A 16,886-nucleotide genomic window follows, 5' to 3' on the forward strand; every position below is an offset into this window, starting at 1 on the left:
TTTGGTAGTCCTTCTCTCTTTTGTAGAGCGAATTAGCTTTGATAGACATTCAGCAAATTTACATACAGAACAATTCGCAACTGGTCCATATTAGGAGCCTTGGCGCCTAATATGGACCAGTTAAGAGGCCTTCACAGAATACTGTGAAAAGCCCCCTATACTTCAAAATAACATGATACAAATAAGTGTGGAAGTCAGACTTACACCGGCCCGGTTGGCCGAGTGGTAAGGCGTCCGCCCCGTGATCGGGAGGTCGTGGGTTCAAACCCCGGCCGGGTCATACCTAAGACTTTAAAATTGGCAATCTAGTGGCTGCTCCGCCTGGCGTCTGGCATTATGGGGTTGTGCTAGGACTGGTTGGTCCGGTGTCAGAATAATGTGACTGGGTGAGACATGAAGCCTGTGCTGCGACTTCTGTCTTGTGTGTGGCGCACGTTATATGTCAAAGCAGCACCGCCCTGATATGGCCCTTCGACCTTCGTGGTCGGCTGGGCGTTAAGCAAACAAAAAACAAACAAAAAACAAAGTCAGACTTATTCAAATATGTTTCTGTTTTATTTGTTTTGGTTCGTCGATAACAATATTTGGAGCACAGCAGGAAACTTAAAGGCTCACTCCGCCTCACTGGAGGTTTACAGCACGATGACAACTTTTCGCTAAGACAGCATTACTTACCCAAGGGAACACACTCGCAATAGCTTTCAACAACATTGAATGCCACTTACAAATCACTTGAATGGCTATTCAGCAGCAGTTCTCGGGGAGCTCAGTGATCAGAAACATCTTGTTTTCGGGAGGCGGATGGTGGCTTTAAGAAATTTATCAAAAACAGAGAAAATAACTGAAATAATCAACTTTCAGGTTAAGAAGGCTGTTTGATATATGTGTTGAAAGCTCGAGGGCTAGTTATAGGTTATTTTCAGAAAGCTTCTAAATGAATGACTAAAACCAGGATTTATGTTTTCTTTTCTCCTCTTTGTTGAAGGTGGTCCATAGTAGGGGACACACACATTCTTTGAGATTTTGCTATTATGTTTTGGTTTCCAACAGAAACTCGGGGCCAACACAACTAAAGTGTATCATATACATTTTAGGCTCTCATATACAGCAATTTTTGTGTGTTAAAAGCTTTGCCTGTGGACAGAAACTAGTCCGCTTTAAACGTGAAATTAAGACTGAACGCTGCACGGTTAGTTTGTCAGAAGAGGAGGTGGTCCATATTAGGAGCCGGTCCATATTAGGGACCCTTCCCCTAAATGACTAATTTGTCGTTCTGTGAGTGACGTTGGCATTGACGACGCCTGATTAAAAAATGATTGTATTTTTTTGTAACAACTGCATAAACTTGTGACATGGCGCCGGCGGTATTTAGACCGTTTGTAGCGTGAAAGCACTTCGTGCTTCACTCGCGTAACAAAGGAAAAACTGGAAATGCTTCGTGAAAAGATCGAACACAAATATCAAAGACTTTAAATCTAAAAACAGAACAAGAATCGTGTCCAAGACCACAAAAGGCTCCCAAACCGCCAAGTTCCATGTTCCGCACGCACGCACACACACACACACACACACACGTTACAGAGCAAACACGAAAGGATGAACTGAACCTAAACACGATCACTCAATTAAGAATGAAGATCACTGCGTTGCGTCGAACGCGAACGTCGATTTCTCTTGTTAGCCTGCTCAAATATTCCAAGCCGTGATAAAGAGTGTTTTAAATAAATGACTAATGTCATTCTGTGTTCAACAGGCAAAAGGCATCCCTGGCGACTTGTAAACGACTCGCTATTTGTAATGTGGAGCAATAACGTGCCTCAGTTCCCTTACGTTGCCTCAACCAAACACAACAAGGCAAAAAAAAACAACTTCAGTTTTTCTAAAAATTATCCGTAAGATTTCGCATGTAACTTGCTTTGATCCTTCACGTATGTCCATTTATTATCACACAGCAATTTCTTTGAATTTTAGAAATCCGTTTAGCGTTTTTAAGCACAGGTTTGCATTGCACACGATTTTGTTGTTATAGTCACGTACGTATACGTAATGCTCTATAAATTGAAATGCCCAATTCAACGTGTAATGGAACATTGAAACTCCACAGACTTTCTTGGCTAAATAGTTTTTACGCAAAATAGAATTCTGGTTGACCCCTGTAAATTTGCATGGTCACGGCGGCGTAAGTTTACTGAGAAGCAGTAGGACATTCTTACTGAGCCTACTATATATAAGATTTAAAAAAAGCTTTATTACATCGAACAGGATCTGTTACAACTTTTTGTGTGTAGTGTTCTTTTTTACATTCAGTCAAGTTTTGACTAAAGGTTTTTAACATTGACTGGGAATCAAGACGAAAGTGGTGGTGGTGGTGGTGGTGGTGGTGGTGTGTGTGTGTGTGTGTGTGTGTGTGTGTGTGTGTGTGTGTGTGTGTGCCGTGTGTGTGTGTGTGTGTGTGCGTGTGTGTGTGTGGTGGTTCTGTGGACGTTGTGTGCGCGCGCGCGCGTGTGTGCGTGCAGGCGAGTGTAAGTGTGTGTATGTGTGTGTATATGTGTGTGTGTGTGTGGTGGTTTTGTGGATGGTGTGTGTGTCGGTGTGTGTGTGTGTGTGTGTGTGTGTGTGTGGTTCTGTGGAAGTTGTGTGTGTGTGTGTATGTGTGTGTGCGTGCGTGTGTGTGTGTGTGTGCGTGTGTGTGTGTGTGTGTGTGGTGGTTCTGTGCATAGTTGTGCGCCTTGAATCACTGTGTGTATCTGTCGCTCTCTCTCTTTCAGTCTCACCGAGACCAAGCACTGTGTTGTAGTTTCTTTGCCGAGACCAAATCTGGGCTTGCAAATCATGCTTTTCTCGTCACTGCGTGACGTGTTCGGCTCAGCTGCCTTTAGTTCAGTGACTGGCTGTTCGCAAAGCGACCAGCCTCCCACCGCAAAAACTCCCACCGTTAAGAGTGGCTTTTGCGATTTATTTCGCATTTAGATCGCAGGTAACATTATGAAGTTTTAATACGATCAATCGGACCTATTATCAAGTTAGTGTATCAACTTTTGAACGAACTGCGCCCAGTAGTTTCCCAGCAATAAGCTGTCAAGTCGAGACGAACAGACAGACACACAATTAAAGTCTGCAGGACCCTCCTACTGCGTACTCGGGGAAAAGTGTCTTTTAAGGAAAAACTATATTAGAGCGGTGAACAGGCCTGTGATGGGCCTCAAACACCTAATAAGTCAAAGTCAAAGTCAAAGTCAAGATAAGTATACGGCCCTGTAAGCCCAGACAGAAATGTATTCTGCAGAAAAGACAAATGCTGGAGACAAACCGTTCTTTTCTGCAGCATTTCTGCATAATGTCATCTTTCGCCGAAGCAGCGTTTTTTTCTGCAGCAAAACATTTTATTGCAGTAAAATTGAAATTAAGAATGCTGCAGTAAAACGGTGCTGTTGTTTTACTGCAGAAAACCTGTTTACATTTTTTTCTGCAGCATTTTGTACTGGCTCTTGGCGGATTATGACATTATTCAGTTATTCTGGAGAAAAACCGAAATGCTGGAGAATAACTGTCTTTTCTGCAGCATTTCTGCATAATGTCATCCTTCGCCGAAGCAACGTTTTTTTTACTGCGCAGTAAAACAGTTTTTCTGAAGCATAATGTTTACTTGGTTTTCTGCAGCATTATTGCGATTAAATTTTTCTTCAGAATAGTCTGTGACAGTTTTTCTGGAGAAAAACGAACGACCTTGTAAAGTAGCGTTTGTATTCGTCGCCCCCTGGGATAGTATAATAGTTTGTTCTGCCATTGTTTAATTTGAAACTTTGAACTTCCGGCGGAAAGGAAGTCAGACAGACAAAATACATTCGTGTCACGCACAACTTTGGTAATTCTGGATGAGTCCATCTCTCGGCAGAGGGGGGCTCGCGTGCTCCAACATTATAATGAGCCAGTACAAAATGCTGCAGAAAAAGCCTGTAAACAGGTTTTCTGCAGTAAAACAACGCGCAGCACCGTTTTACTGCAGCATTCTTGATTTCAATTTTTTCTGCAGTAAAACTGTTTTTACTGCAGAAAAAAACGTTGCTCTCGTGAAAGATGACATTATGCAGAAATGCTGCAGAAACAAACAGTTTTTCTCCAGCATTTCTGTTTTTCTGCAGAATAACTGAATAAAGTCATAATCTGCTAAGGATAGAAATGACTCGATGGCATGCACTAGCAAAAGCAAGGATTTCCACCCTCTTCCTGAAAGACGTGACACTTGAAGACTGGATCCCCCAATTTCAGGAGATGCAAACAACTTCTGCATGATTCGCAGATTTGCTGGGAAAATCGAAAGTACATTCGTGGTCTTTGCTAGCCTGTATGCTTTTTGTTTTTATGCACCGAGACTATGTTTAGTGGAGCGGAAGTAAGCCTCATTTTCGCCTCGGAGTCCTTGGCAATCCAAAATGGTGGCGTACCGCGCGTAAACACTACCCTTCAGCATGCGATTTTAGGACAAGAACCATTACACCAAGGTGTGTCATTACTTTTTCACATACAGGGATTTATCAATTGTGTGGATTGCATTTTATATTAGAATGTTTTTTTGTTCATTTCGTTGTAAGAAATGCAGTGTTACGAGCTACTTTTTCTTTTAAAATCACTCAGTTGAACCAGAACAGAAGTTCCGTATACTTGCCTAGTAATGATCCTTTTGTACATGTCCATCCGTTATTTATTCGCTGTGAGGAAGTGACATATGTTTTAAACGCACGTGTTAAGAGTTTACAAAGTAAGAGACTATCAGTTACTGATCGCGTAATTTAATGATTGAAGAAAAAACCCTGTGTTGAGATTTTTATCATCAAGTATATTTATCCTCGTATTTGTTGTAGGCTTGTGTGTGTATTTGTGTTTGTGTGTGGAACTGATTAGAAGAGTGAATGTATTGCCTATATATATTGTAGGTATGCAATCTTCTCATAGAAAATCTCTACCGTATAAGCTTTTTAACCTACGCTATACCTCTAAAATCTGGTTTCCAATTCCGGTGGTGAATTTATGGCTGATTGATCTGTTGGGTGGGAAAGAAATTAGCTTCAGTATAAACATTTTATTGGCAGAATTTTGCAGGCTTTAGCAATCTTTTATTTGCACCGTTTGCTGGTTTGATGTTTGAGTGCCAAAGAAGGTCTGGCGGGCAAAGGCACATGCATCAGCCATTCAGGTAAAAGAGACATTCACCAGGTGTGCTAGTTAAAGGAGCCTAGATAGTGTTTACGTACATAATACAGTCAAGAGCCACGGTGTTGCCCTCTGTGAAAGGGAGACTACTGCGTCACCCTTCATTCACAGCAGACACTCTGCAGATTTGTTTGGCTGTTTGAGCGTGGGCTATTTATAGTAGCTCAATGTTTCTTGTACTCACAGCTGCCGGTTAGACACCTGTCAATTGTAGAGTTCTGTTCGTGATGGCCTGGGGTCTGGCTGTTGCTGTCTCCTTGTATGTCACTGCTGCCGGTTAGACACCTGTCAATTGTAGAGTTCTGTTCGTGATGGCCTGGGGTCTGGCTGTTGCTGTCTCCTTGTATGCTCTTGGGAACCTTTGTGTACCCATACCAGTTTTTGAAGGGCTACATAGTAATTTGCTCTAAAATCTCAAACCTGTTTGACTGGCTTTGCCTCCAAAGGTAATACTTGTGCTTCAGTCACTTGATTCCACCACCATGGATGGGTATACTCATCAATTTTGATGTCAAACGACAGACCTCAGAATAATCATCATTGGCATAATTGTAAAGTTTTCAACATTGTATTCTATACTTACACTGGCAGAATATTGCATTTTTAACAATCTTGTCTGATTGCATACTCCCAGATGCCATCCTCCATAGTGCCCATACAACAGACTCGTGGCTATGCTGTGCGCCCAGCAGCAGGCCTACGTTTTGGGAACTTTGAGGGGGTGGTGCACCTTCCGCCACTGAAGAGCGGCCCAGGACTCGGCGAGCGCAGCTACTCCACTCTCAACAACCAGCAGATCTACAGAACCGTCTGCGAGTGGGCACAGTCCTGGCAGCCATGGCAGCAAAAAGTGCTTCTATACAGCATAGCTAACAGGTAAACGTGGTCAACAGTCTTCTCTAAACTATTTTTTTTATTTTTTAGGTAATCTAAATAACAAAGTGACTGAAAATTGGTAATATTTATTATTTATTATATGGTGGTTAGCATTGTTTTTCAATTTTTTTTAGGTATTTCTAAAACACCATACAGAATTAAATGTATTATCTTTCAGTAACATCAGCTTTCGTAGATATAGTAACCTCTAAGAATAATTATGCTTCGACCATGACCTTTTTTGTTGCATATATATATTCAAAACAATTGTGAGACGATGACTGTCCATGACATTGTTGCGCGCTTGTTGGTTTGTTTTGCGCATTGCACTAATAAGATGTGTGCCTGTATGATCACGTGAGACCGCGAGACTTGTGAAAGATCTCGGCAGTCGAGCGGGAACCTTTGCGAAGTAAAGAACAAGAAATGATTTCGCTTGCTCGACTCACTTTTATTGCGTTTGACTGAGAAGCATTCACCAACCAACAACCACCAGAACAAATAGAACAACAACACCACAAATGGCGTCGTCGACTGTACGGACTGAACGGAACTGAAGGAGCCGAAGCAGAAGAAGAAAGCCAGAAAGGACACCGGGCGGGGACCTGTCGTAGCTGTGTAGCTGTGCCAACCAGCGCATGGCCCGTTGCGCTGCCAGCGAGGCGAAGTTTTCGACTGCCAGAGTAAAACCTACACCGGTTGCAGTGAAGGTCGAGTGAAGCCATCGTCCGTGGTAGCTGTGTAGCTGTGCCAACCAGCGCATAACCCGTTGCGCTGCCAACGAGGCGAAGTTTTTTGACTGCCAGAGTAAAACCTACACCGGTTGCAATGAAGGTCGAGTGAAGCCATCGTCCGTGGTAGCTGTGTAGCTGTGCCAACCAGCGCATAACCCGTTGCGCTGCCAGCGAGGCGAAGTTTTCGACTGCCAGACAGCAGTGAAGGTCGAGTGAAGTCCGGCTGACCAGCTGTCTCAGGATGGAGCAGTGTGAACGTGGGGTCCAGAGACCGGCATGGCCAACGAAAGCATGATGCAGTATGATGCAGGTGATTAGAAAATAAACTATGGGTGCAGTATAGAAAGAAAACACCCCACTATATTTGGTTTATTAGTATGACGCAGAGAATGCAGTTAAGAAAGTGAAGATATTGTTGTGACCAAGAAATATTAGATACATTTGTTGGTAAATGATAAAGCTATATTTGTATGAAAAGCAGTATGTACTGCATGTAGATACAGTGGCAGTAAATGAGAGGGTATTGGTTAAAAGAGGCCAAGACTTGCACTACAGCTGGAGGAATTTTTGAATGTGCTTGATACAAGGGGTGTAATTAGAAATTGTTGTTGGATATATATTATGTTGTGGTTTGCATTGCGGTGCATTGAATAAGTATTGCAATTGTGAAGGGTTTTTGTCAGGTTCAGGCAGTTTGCACCGCCAATGTAAATTGCAGGCTCTTGCCGCTTACATGATTTTTTTTCCCCCAAGAAAGGTAGTTACCAGAGTACACTTGGCACATATTTGGACTGTTGATATAATTAGGGATTGTTTTATAAGACATTTTAAAATGAAAGGAGTGCAGGTTAGGTGGAATGATTGATGGTAGGGTGATGCCTGAGTGGACAAGAAATTCTGTGTTATGACATTTAGGGTTGACGCAAAAATGTGCTATGTGAGGTCATGTGCAAAATGAGAGAAGATGGGAGGATGGTTTTTCATCAGCATGGCACGGTGGCATTGTTTTTGTTTTTGGTACAGATGAAGGGGTAATCCTTAGAAAAGAATGAGTTCTTTTTGGGAAATGAGGATAAATTTGTAACCATTTAACTGGTAGCTTTCGCTACTATATTGGGGATTGCAAATGGAAGGTCATCTTTTCTTGTATTCAGGTTGAGGATTCGGAATTTTGTTATGAATGTAGAAAGATTGTGCAATCCAAAATGTGTAGTCAATTCTGCTTTATTGGAAATTGCATACATGTATAACTTGCCATTTTGATTGAATTGCTGTTTTTCTGTTTTGCATCTCAGAGAAAAGAAATGTTTTGATATAGCATGTACATTTGTGATTAGTAATGTTTAGTGTACGCTGACAGACTAAAAATTGCAAATGTTAGTTATTGGTGAGTTTGCGTCTGATGGACTAAACTAGCTTTTAGGATGGAATTATTTAGTAAGACTGGCTGTAAATCAGCCGCATTCAAATTGTTGTCAATACTGTCTGACCTCTATTGTGGGACTTGAGGGAACAAGCAGGGTAGGGTCTAGGAATGGAGGTTTGACTGTATCCAAGATTGTATGATTTCAGATTGTAAAATTGCGGTTGAAAGATTGGTATAAGGCCAGGATAGAAACGTTTTATTTGTGTGTGGTGTTTTCATATGATGAAAGGGAAGTAACTTTTCTGGGTACTTTGTATAATGGTGTAATGGAAGATATTTGAGAGGAAGAAAAGAACATTATTATGACTAATGAAAACACTGTGTTGTTCACAAATTTTTATGGTAAATAGTTGCAGAGATTATTTGTTCTTTCATTTGAAATGTTTAGAATGAATTTTATGGAAGCAGTGATAATTAAATTTTGACGTAATCTGGAATTGTCCGCTGATAATGATTTTTTTGAGAGCATTGATACAAGTTGATTCAAACGTTTTGCATGAAGGAATTGATTTGCATGACAAGTTGATTTTGGAATTGTACAGAACAGAGTGACCATAAACGTTTCAATTTTGACAGTTTGAATGTTTTCTTTTTTGTGTTTTTCTTTTTTTTGAGGTTCTGTTATTTTTTTCAGTGCAAATTCATTTTTGACTTTTGGAGGATGGCGTTGATAAATTATAGAGTCAAGGTTTTCTTGTTTTTTTGCAGACAGTGTATAAGATTATTGCATGATTTTGGTTGCAGAAACCGAAAATTCAACGTTTGTAAAATTTTACGTATTTGTGACCCTCCACCACGAAATGAGTCGCATGTCACCTCGCGCGGTTCTGCGCTAGGCTTGATATAAGTCCGGAGAGTGCATGGTAACAGCGTGAGGGTCACCTTAGTCACAGGCTTATAACTCAAACAGTTTTCGCTCTTTTCTAAAACGGTTTTCACCACTGGATAGAGCATACAAAACTCTTTAGGAAAATGTAAAAATATGAAAATCATGCAAAGGTGACATGCGACTCATTTCGTGGTGGAGGGTCACATTTGTACTTTGTGTAAAGGGAGGTAACATATTTCCAATTAGACTTGTAGTAAAGGACAGTGTTCAGTCAAGGCTGGAATTGTCAGTGGTTGCTGCAGAATAGTCAATTGTTGGGAAAGGACAAAGGAATAATGGATACATTTTTAAGATCAATTTTTATACCGGATTGGTTTTTTCTTTCTGGAAATTGGTTGTGCTTGACCGATTTGTCAAGGGTGAAGCAACATGGTGCGATCAAAGGGAGAGAATCTGTTTTGTTTTTCTCTCCAAAACTCGAGGTTGCAGTCAATTCAAGTTGTAGTCACGGCTACATTGTGTCATTCAAATTGTCTTATGATCACATGATTAAAGGGAGATAACATGTTAGTGTTTTGTTGTGTATTGTGTTTTTGTTTGGGGCTGAACTTGTTTCAGTTTTTGTTTTTTCCAAGATTTGATGTTGCAATGAAATCAATGCGTAGTCAAGGCTACATTGTTTTGTGATTGCAGTTTAATTTTGATGGTATGTTCAAGACACTCTTAGGGGTGTTTGTGTTTTTTGTCCGAACTTGTTTTCAGTTTTTGTTTTTCTTCCAAGATTTGATGCTGCAATGAAATCAATGCGTAGTCAAGGCTACATTGTTTTGTGATTGCAGTTTAATGTTGATGGTATGTTCAAGACACTCTTAGGTGTGCTTGTGTGTTTTTGTGTGTGCATGTACAAGATGGAGAAGAAGATTGCTGCCATGGTACAAATTCCGGACATGTACATATATTTCCTGATCTTTTATATAATTTTTTTTGGTGGTGTATGTTCATTGCTTTTGGTGGTTGTAATGACAAGGGTGAATGTATTTGGCCACGACAAATATTTTAGATAGTAACTTTTTAGCCTAAACGTTTTGACAAAGGCTTATTAAATGAAATTGACTGGGGATCTTTTTTGCAACTTGTGGCTTCAGTGTGATGGTTTTCAGTGTGTAGATATGTTGTCATTTTGCACCCTATGTTTTGGCAAGCGTTGTGCACAGTTTATATTTGTTTGGATATAGTGTGGCTTCCCATTGATGTACCGTACGATTGTCTTTGTGGTTTTGCCATACGTTTTTGTCTTTAAGAATTCTTTTGGTGGTAAAGAATTGTTTGTGCAAAATTTTTCTTTGCCTTGTAACATTTGGCCGTTGATTATACTTGGTCAACGTCGGGACGCCGTTGCATGTCCCGAGGGGTGTATGTGAGACGATGACTGTCCATGACATTGTTGCGCGCTTGTTGGTTTGTTTTGCGCATTGCACTAATAAGATGTGTGCCTGTATGATCACGTGAGACCGCGAGACTTGTGAAAGATCTCGGCAGTCGAGCGGGAACCTTTGCGAAGTAAAGAACAAGAAATGATTTCGCTTGCTCGACTCACTTTTATTGCGTTTGACTGAGAAGCATTCACCAACCAACAACCACCAGAACAAATAGAACAACAACACCACACAATTAAGAAGGCTAGCCATTACCACTGACAAAGATGAGTTAGTGATGGTAATTTGAAGCTTTTTGGTGGATAAACTGATGATACGTACACTCTAAAACTTCTTCCCGTGTTGTTTTCTTTATTTTAGGTGCACACTGCCACAGCTTGAAATCCTTGCCACGACATTAGAACCCTTGCGTCACCGGGACCCACTGAGGGCTTCTCGCAGCAAGCCATTGACAGCGCAGAGCTCACCAAGCTTGAACAGCTCACCCCCTCTGAGACCGTCACCCACCAAAGTCCCTTACATCGGCACACCACAGCAGTCAAATGTAAGGAGATCCAGGGAGAGCCCGAAGAAAAATGGGACAGAAAATGGCCAGGAAGAACGTGCGATGGAAAAAAGCCAGGAAAATGAAACAAAAAAACCAGAGAACATAAATGAAGATCAAGGAACAACAGAACAGTCTACACCAGCTTTAAATCTTGATCAGTATGCCAGCCTGGTTTCCTCGTCGGTTCTTGTCGCTGCTATGGGCGAGGTTGTGTTGTCCGGCAAAATTGATAAAATTCTGGAGCGAGAGTTTACTCAAACAGAACTGAAATTGAATGCTGACGAGAATGCTGAGAAGGTTGCATCTGATTCTTCAGAAGACATTAATTTGAAAAACAACGTGGTCAGTAATGATGTCTTACGGGAAACCAGCAAACTGTCCTCTGCTGTGGTTGTTGTACATGATTCTCAGGCCTCCCAGAATGTCCGTCCAGGCATCTTGAGGTCCTCAAGTGGAAAGAGAGCTGACAGGTCTCGAAACACGTCGGCACAGTTTCTTGGAGGTCGTATCTCATTCACCCCCGTGTCGAGACAGAGCCGTCGCAGCGAGGGTTCGCGAAGTGGGTCAAGTCGATACCGCTTCAGCGCCTTTGCCTCCAGTGCTGTCAGTACGCCAGATTACTTTCTGCGGGAAAAAATACCCATGCTAGGTATGCATTCACTTTTGTTCCTTTGTTTGTTTTTGTACATGAATTTTTGTTGTTTTGCACTTTGTGTTTGTTTACATAATTTGATATCTTTTGTAAACTTGATGATTTCACCGTGAAATTAGTGCTTTGTCTGTTTGTTTACTGACTGTAGTTGCAATTGCTATATTTTTACATTTAAGTGTAGATTTGTAACAGTAATAGCTTGTATGGTAATTACGTTTTCAAACACACTTTAATCAGACCTAAGGATCTGTCTTGCGTTGAAAATTCCAACCCAAATTTGGTATAACACTGGTTGTGTCGTTTTCTCTATTTGCCGATTTACAGGTAGACCACAGCGTAAGATGCGAACAGGAAAGGTGCAGAAACCAAGGGGTCTGGGTAATGTTCCGGTACCCATGCAGCAGTTCTACAAGAACCGAGGCTGGTGGCCACAGGACTTGCCTGACAACATGCACCTCAAGTCAGCCCACAAACGAGAACTCTCCAACAATTTCCGTGACCAGCTTGCTGCTATCTACGAGGTTTGTGAAAAAAAAACCCCGTGTTGTTACGTACTGTCCTTGAAAGTCTCAAAAGTGTACCGTCAGCCCCCCGAAATAAAAAGAGTAAATGATCTCAGTTGTGTGTGAATGCAGATGCTGTCTTTTGTAACATTGTGCTTGTTGTATATATATACATTTACTGTTCTTGTATGTCTTCAAAGGGTGCCACCAAAACAATTAGATAAATCATATCAGTTGTGTCTGAACATACAGGTGCTGTCGTTTTTAACATTGTTTTGAGCGTTTTCCTTCTGCGTGTGTGTTTGTGTGTGTGCATGCATGGGTGTATGCGTGCGTGCATTAGAGAGAGAGAGAGGGGGGGAGACAGAAACAGACAGACAGACAAGAGTTTGTTAGTTTGTGATTGTCTGTGTGTGGTGTGTGCATGTGCGTGTTGACTGCATTATGAGTATATATGCTCTGCTGCAAAAAAGACTCAAATAAAGACGTCACACAAAATGATGCTGAATTGTACATGTGTTGTTGACAGTGGCTGCAGCAGTGGGAAAGTTATGAGAGACTGTCGCTTCTGAAAGAAGTGGTGAAGCAGTGCAGTGCAGATGTACTGGAGGCCTCTGTCAATTACATTCATCAAAAGTAAGTCGGTTTCAGAACATCCAGTCCCACTCCTCTTCCCTTGCTGCATGCTCTCCCGTCCCCTGCCCTCCCCTCCTGCTGTCATGTACATTCATTAAAAGTAAGTCGGTTTCAGAACATCCGGTCCCACTTCTCTTCCCTTGCTGCATGCTCTCCCGTCCCCTGCCCTCCCCTCCTGCTGTCATGTACATTCATTAAAAGTAAGTCGGTTTCAGAACATCCAGTCCCACTCCTCTTCCCTTGCTGCATGCTCTCCCGTCCCCTGCCCTCCCCTCCTGCTGTCATGTACATGTAGGAGGCAGAAGAGAGGGTTTTCTGCTAGAGAGAGCCAGAGTCAGTATTTCTTGTTGATGTTGTTGTTATTGTTGAAGTCCTTGCTGCATGTCGGATAACATTAACATAATGGAGGGGGGATGGGGTTGGATACAAGTTCTGTATTGTTGGACTGATGATTAAGTGTCTAAAAGTGAGAACAATTTAAGTTTCTGTTGCTACAGTTTGTATTGATTTGTGTGTTCCTTTGGACCAGATTGCAAGATGTCCGAGACATGAATCGGTTACCTGACAAACTTCTCCTCTACATCTTGTCTTGTCTGCCACCTTCAGACATCTTGAATGCTACACAGGTCAGTGAATGTTTGTGTGTGTGTTTGCATATATGTTTGTGTGATTATATATATATACTAGAATGAATACCCGCTTCGCCGGGTACCCGGCTTTGCCGGGAAGAAGTAGAGCCGAATGATACCCGGCTTCGCCGGGAAGAAGTAGAGCCGTATACCCGGCTTTGCCGGGAAGAAGTAGAGGAATACCCGGCTTCGCCGGGATGAAAGCGTTCTGGACAGTGACCTTCTGAAAATAGTAACGGGAATATCCGGCTTCGCCGGGATGAAAGCGTTGTGGACAGTGACCTTCTAAAAGTAGTAACGGGAATATGGATTGACGCCACACGAAGGAAGGGAGATAAACGCAAAACACTGGAGAAGATAAGGAAGAGTTACTCGGAATGGATCTGGGAAGATGAACAGAAAAACCAAAATCGGTTCAGCGCTGCGCGCTGAGAGCACGTGTTGAAAATTTTCATAGACCAGGTTGTGTCCGTGGTCTACCTGAATATGCCCACCAAATTTGAAGCAGATCCATCGAGAACTTTGGCCGTGCATCGTGATCACACACACACACAGACAGACAGACAGACACAAGTCGTATATATATATAGATGTGTGTGCAAGTGTGTGTTTGGTGAGTTCGTATTAATGTACTGATCGATGTTCAGTGTGGGTGTGGGTGTGGATGTGTGCTCATTTATTGTGTGTGTGTGTGTGTGTGTGTGTGTGTGTGTGTGTGTGTGTGTGTGTGTGTGTGGAAATCTCTCCACGCACACGGTAACTTAAGACCCCCTTAAGTTACAGTTCAACACGGAAATGTAACCTAAGGCGTGTGAATTGTCACTTAACAGTGTGATATGTCACCTAGATCTCAAATGTGGAAAAGCCGCTTATGATGTTGAATTGTACCTTTGTTGAATTGTAACCCGAAGTTGAAATGCAACTTAAAGAAATATGTTGAAATGTCTCCTTATGTATTGAAATGTAACTTAATGTACTTCTATACGACAAGAATGTTTAAAGTCTTCTTTTCATAAACATCATCTATAAAAACATGTTGTGCATTTCTGTGTACATGATTTGTGGTAATATCATGATATTTATTAAAATTAAAAAACAACTTCTGATGAATAACATTAAAGCAAAAAAGCTGAAAAAGTGTCTGGCTTTATTAACCCTCAGCGAAAGCTGAAGGGTTATTGTGACGATGACTTTCTGTCTGATGTCTGTATGTCTTTCTGTATGATGTCTGTATGTCTTTCTGTATGATGTCTGTCTGTCATGATGTCTGGATCCACCGATCTCAAAAAGTTATGAACCGATTTTGATGAAAATTTCAGGAAAGATGACAAACTGGGAGTGCTCCGGACTCTGTTCGTTCGTTCGTTAGCTAGTTTTACTTCCATGTATCTTGGGATAGATGTAAAGAAGACTGGTCACATTATACTGAAACCACCAAACCAGGGTCGGCAACAGGATAAATGATATGGGCACCCACAGCCCAATGCTGGATTCGAACCCGTGACCTCTCTACCGACTGACCGATCCAGCTTCCCGGACTCTGTAAGCCTGGTATTTATTAAGTATCGCTGAGGGTTATGCGCTCTTATGCGTGCTCTTGTTTGGTATTGCTTTTTGACTCACATGCGAAGCAAAAGTGAGTCTATGTACTCACCCGAGTCGTCCGTCCGTCCGTCCCGGCGTCCGGAAAACTTTAACGTTGGATATTTCTTGGACACTATTCAGTCTATCAGTACCAAATTTGGCAAGATGGTGTATGATGACAAGGCCCCCAAAAACATACATAGCATCTTGACCTTGCTTCAAGGTCAAGGTCGCAGGGGCCATAAATGTCTAAAAAACAGCTATTTTTCACATTTTTCCCATTTTCTCTGAAGTTTTTGAGATTTAATACCTCACCTATAAATGATATATAGGGCAAAATAAGCCCCATCTTTTGATACCAGTTTGGTTTACCTTGCTTCAAGGTCAAGGTCACAGGTGCTCTTCAAAGTTGGATTGTATACATATTTTGAAGTGACCTTGACCCTGAACTATGGAAGATAACTTTTTCAAACTTAAAAATTATGTGGGGCACATGTTACGCTTTCACCATGATACACATTTGGTCACATATGATCAAGGTCAAGGTCACTTTGACCCTTATGAAATGTGACCAAAATAAGGTAGTGAACCACTAAAAGTGACCATATCTCATGGTAGAAAGAGCCAATAAGCACCATTGTACTTCCTATGTCTTGAATTAACAGCGTATCGCGCACGTGCGGTTTATTCAGTGTCACTACGCATGCGTTCTGTGTCACGGGTTTCTGCGTCGTCTGCTATTCTTTTTTTCAGAGTAGCTCAAGTTATTATATATATATTCTGTTGTTGTTGGCGCGATAGCGAAATTTGGGAAGACTGGTTTCTCATGCATTCTCAGGAGTTTAGGCTTATATCTCACACACATATGGAGCGGCGATACCGAATATTTGGCCCAAGGGTGCTTGTCACTGGTCATTATCTTACCACATAAAAAATTGGTGCGAATACCTTTGATAGTTCCAGAGTTATGGGGCAAAAACCACAAAACAGATGAAATGTGCGTGCCCGCCCGCGTGCTTTTCTGTAATCCTGCTCGCACTGAGTTAGTAAACCAGTGACTAGTAACTTTATACATGTAAAAGACGGCGCATGCCAAGTAGGTAATCATTTTGAGAAACCGTTTGGTTGTAATAACACTTTTTCCTTCGGATTTGACATTCGTTATTTTCCCAGCTCAAAGCAACACAAGACGTTGTCAAGACTCACATGTTAAGGCTGACATCTCTCAGAACCGGAAAAAAACCGTGTGTGTAAATTTCAAACTGGTAAATCTTAATCAAATGAACTAATTGGCGACCATTTTACCCCTTTATCATTAAATTTGCTAATGAGAATCAAAAATGAATTAGTATAGTCGTTAAGTGACATTTATTGGAATGCGATTATTGGAAGCAGATAAGGTCGTTTTATAAAACAAGTTGGATTTTTATACCTATCTTGATATTGTAAAATCACATTTAATCAAAATCTGCATTTAGATTAAAAAAATAGTCTCCGTGTGTGTGCCAAAACTTAGGTTACATCTTCCACACGTGTCAGGTGTGTGTGTGTGAGTGTCTGTGCATTGGCATGTGTTTTTTGCATTTGTGGATTTGTGTTTGAATGAAATATATGTACATTTTTCAATCATTGAAGTTGTTTACCTATTCCATGTTTTCTGAACAGGTTTGCCGCAGGTGGCATTACCTGTGTGCTGTAGACGACCTTTGGATTGTCAAGTGTCTGGAATTGGGTGAGCATTAAGGAATGTGTAGATTACAAATAGCAGAAGAAGAAAAAAAACCACCAGGAATGCAGTAAATTGCTGATTTTTTACTACCCCT

At 41.5% G+C, this 16,886-nt stretch overlaps 1 protein-coding gene and 1 non-coding gene across 2 annotated transcripts in view; both read left to right on the forward strand.

Annotated features, from left to right (window-relative positions):
- Positions 1-207: 207 nt before the first annotated feature.
- Trnat-cgu (transfer RNA threonine (anticodon CGU)) lies at positions 208-280 on the forward strand. Its single transcript has one exon. It is a non-coding gene; the product is annotated as a tRNA-Thr (tRNA).
- A 4,146-nt stretch (positions 281-4,426) lies between these two features.
- LOC138952716 (uncharacterized) overlaps positions 4,427-16,886 on the forward strand; it is an 81,567-nt gene continuing 69,107 nt past the window's right edge. Inside the window, exons 1-7 of the mRNA XM_070324423.1 lie at positions 4,427-4,502; positions 5,846-6,087; positions 10,873-11,708; positions 12,036-12,232; positions 12,744-12,850; positions 13,380-13,476; positions 16,729-16,795. Coding sequence (XP_070180524.1) covers positions 5,846-6,087; positions 10,873-11,708; positions 12,036-12,232; positions 12,744-12,850; positions 13,380-13,476; positions 16,729-16,795 — 1,546 coding nt within the window. The 5' untranslated portion in view covers positions 4,427-4,502. The remainder of the gene's footprint in view (positions 4,503-5,845; positions 6,088-10,872; positions 11,709-12,035; positions 12,233-12,743; positions 12,851-13,379; positions 13,477-16,728; positions 16,796-16,886) is intronic.

Source organism: Littorina saxatilis, linkage group LG17 (genome assembly GCF_037325665.1).
Source record: "Littorina saxatilis isolate snail1 linkage group LG17, US_GU_Lsax_2.0, whole genome shotgun sequence".
Taxonomy (NCBI): domain Eukaryota; kingdom Metazoa; phylum Mollusca; class Gastropoda; order Littorinimorpha; family Littorinidae; genus Littorina; species Littorina saxatilis.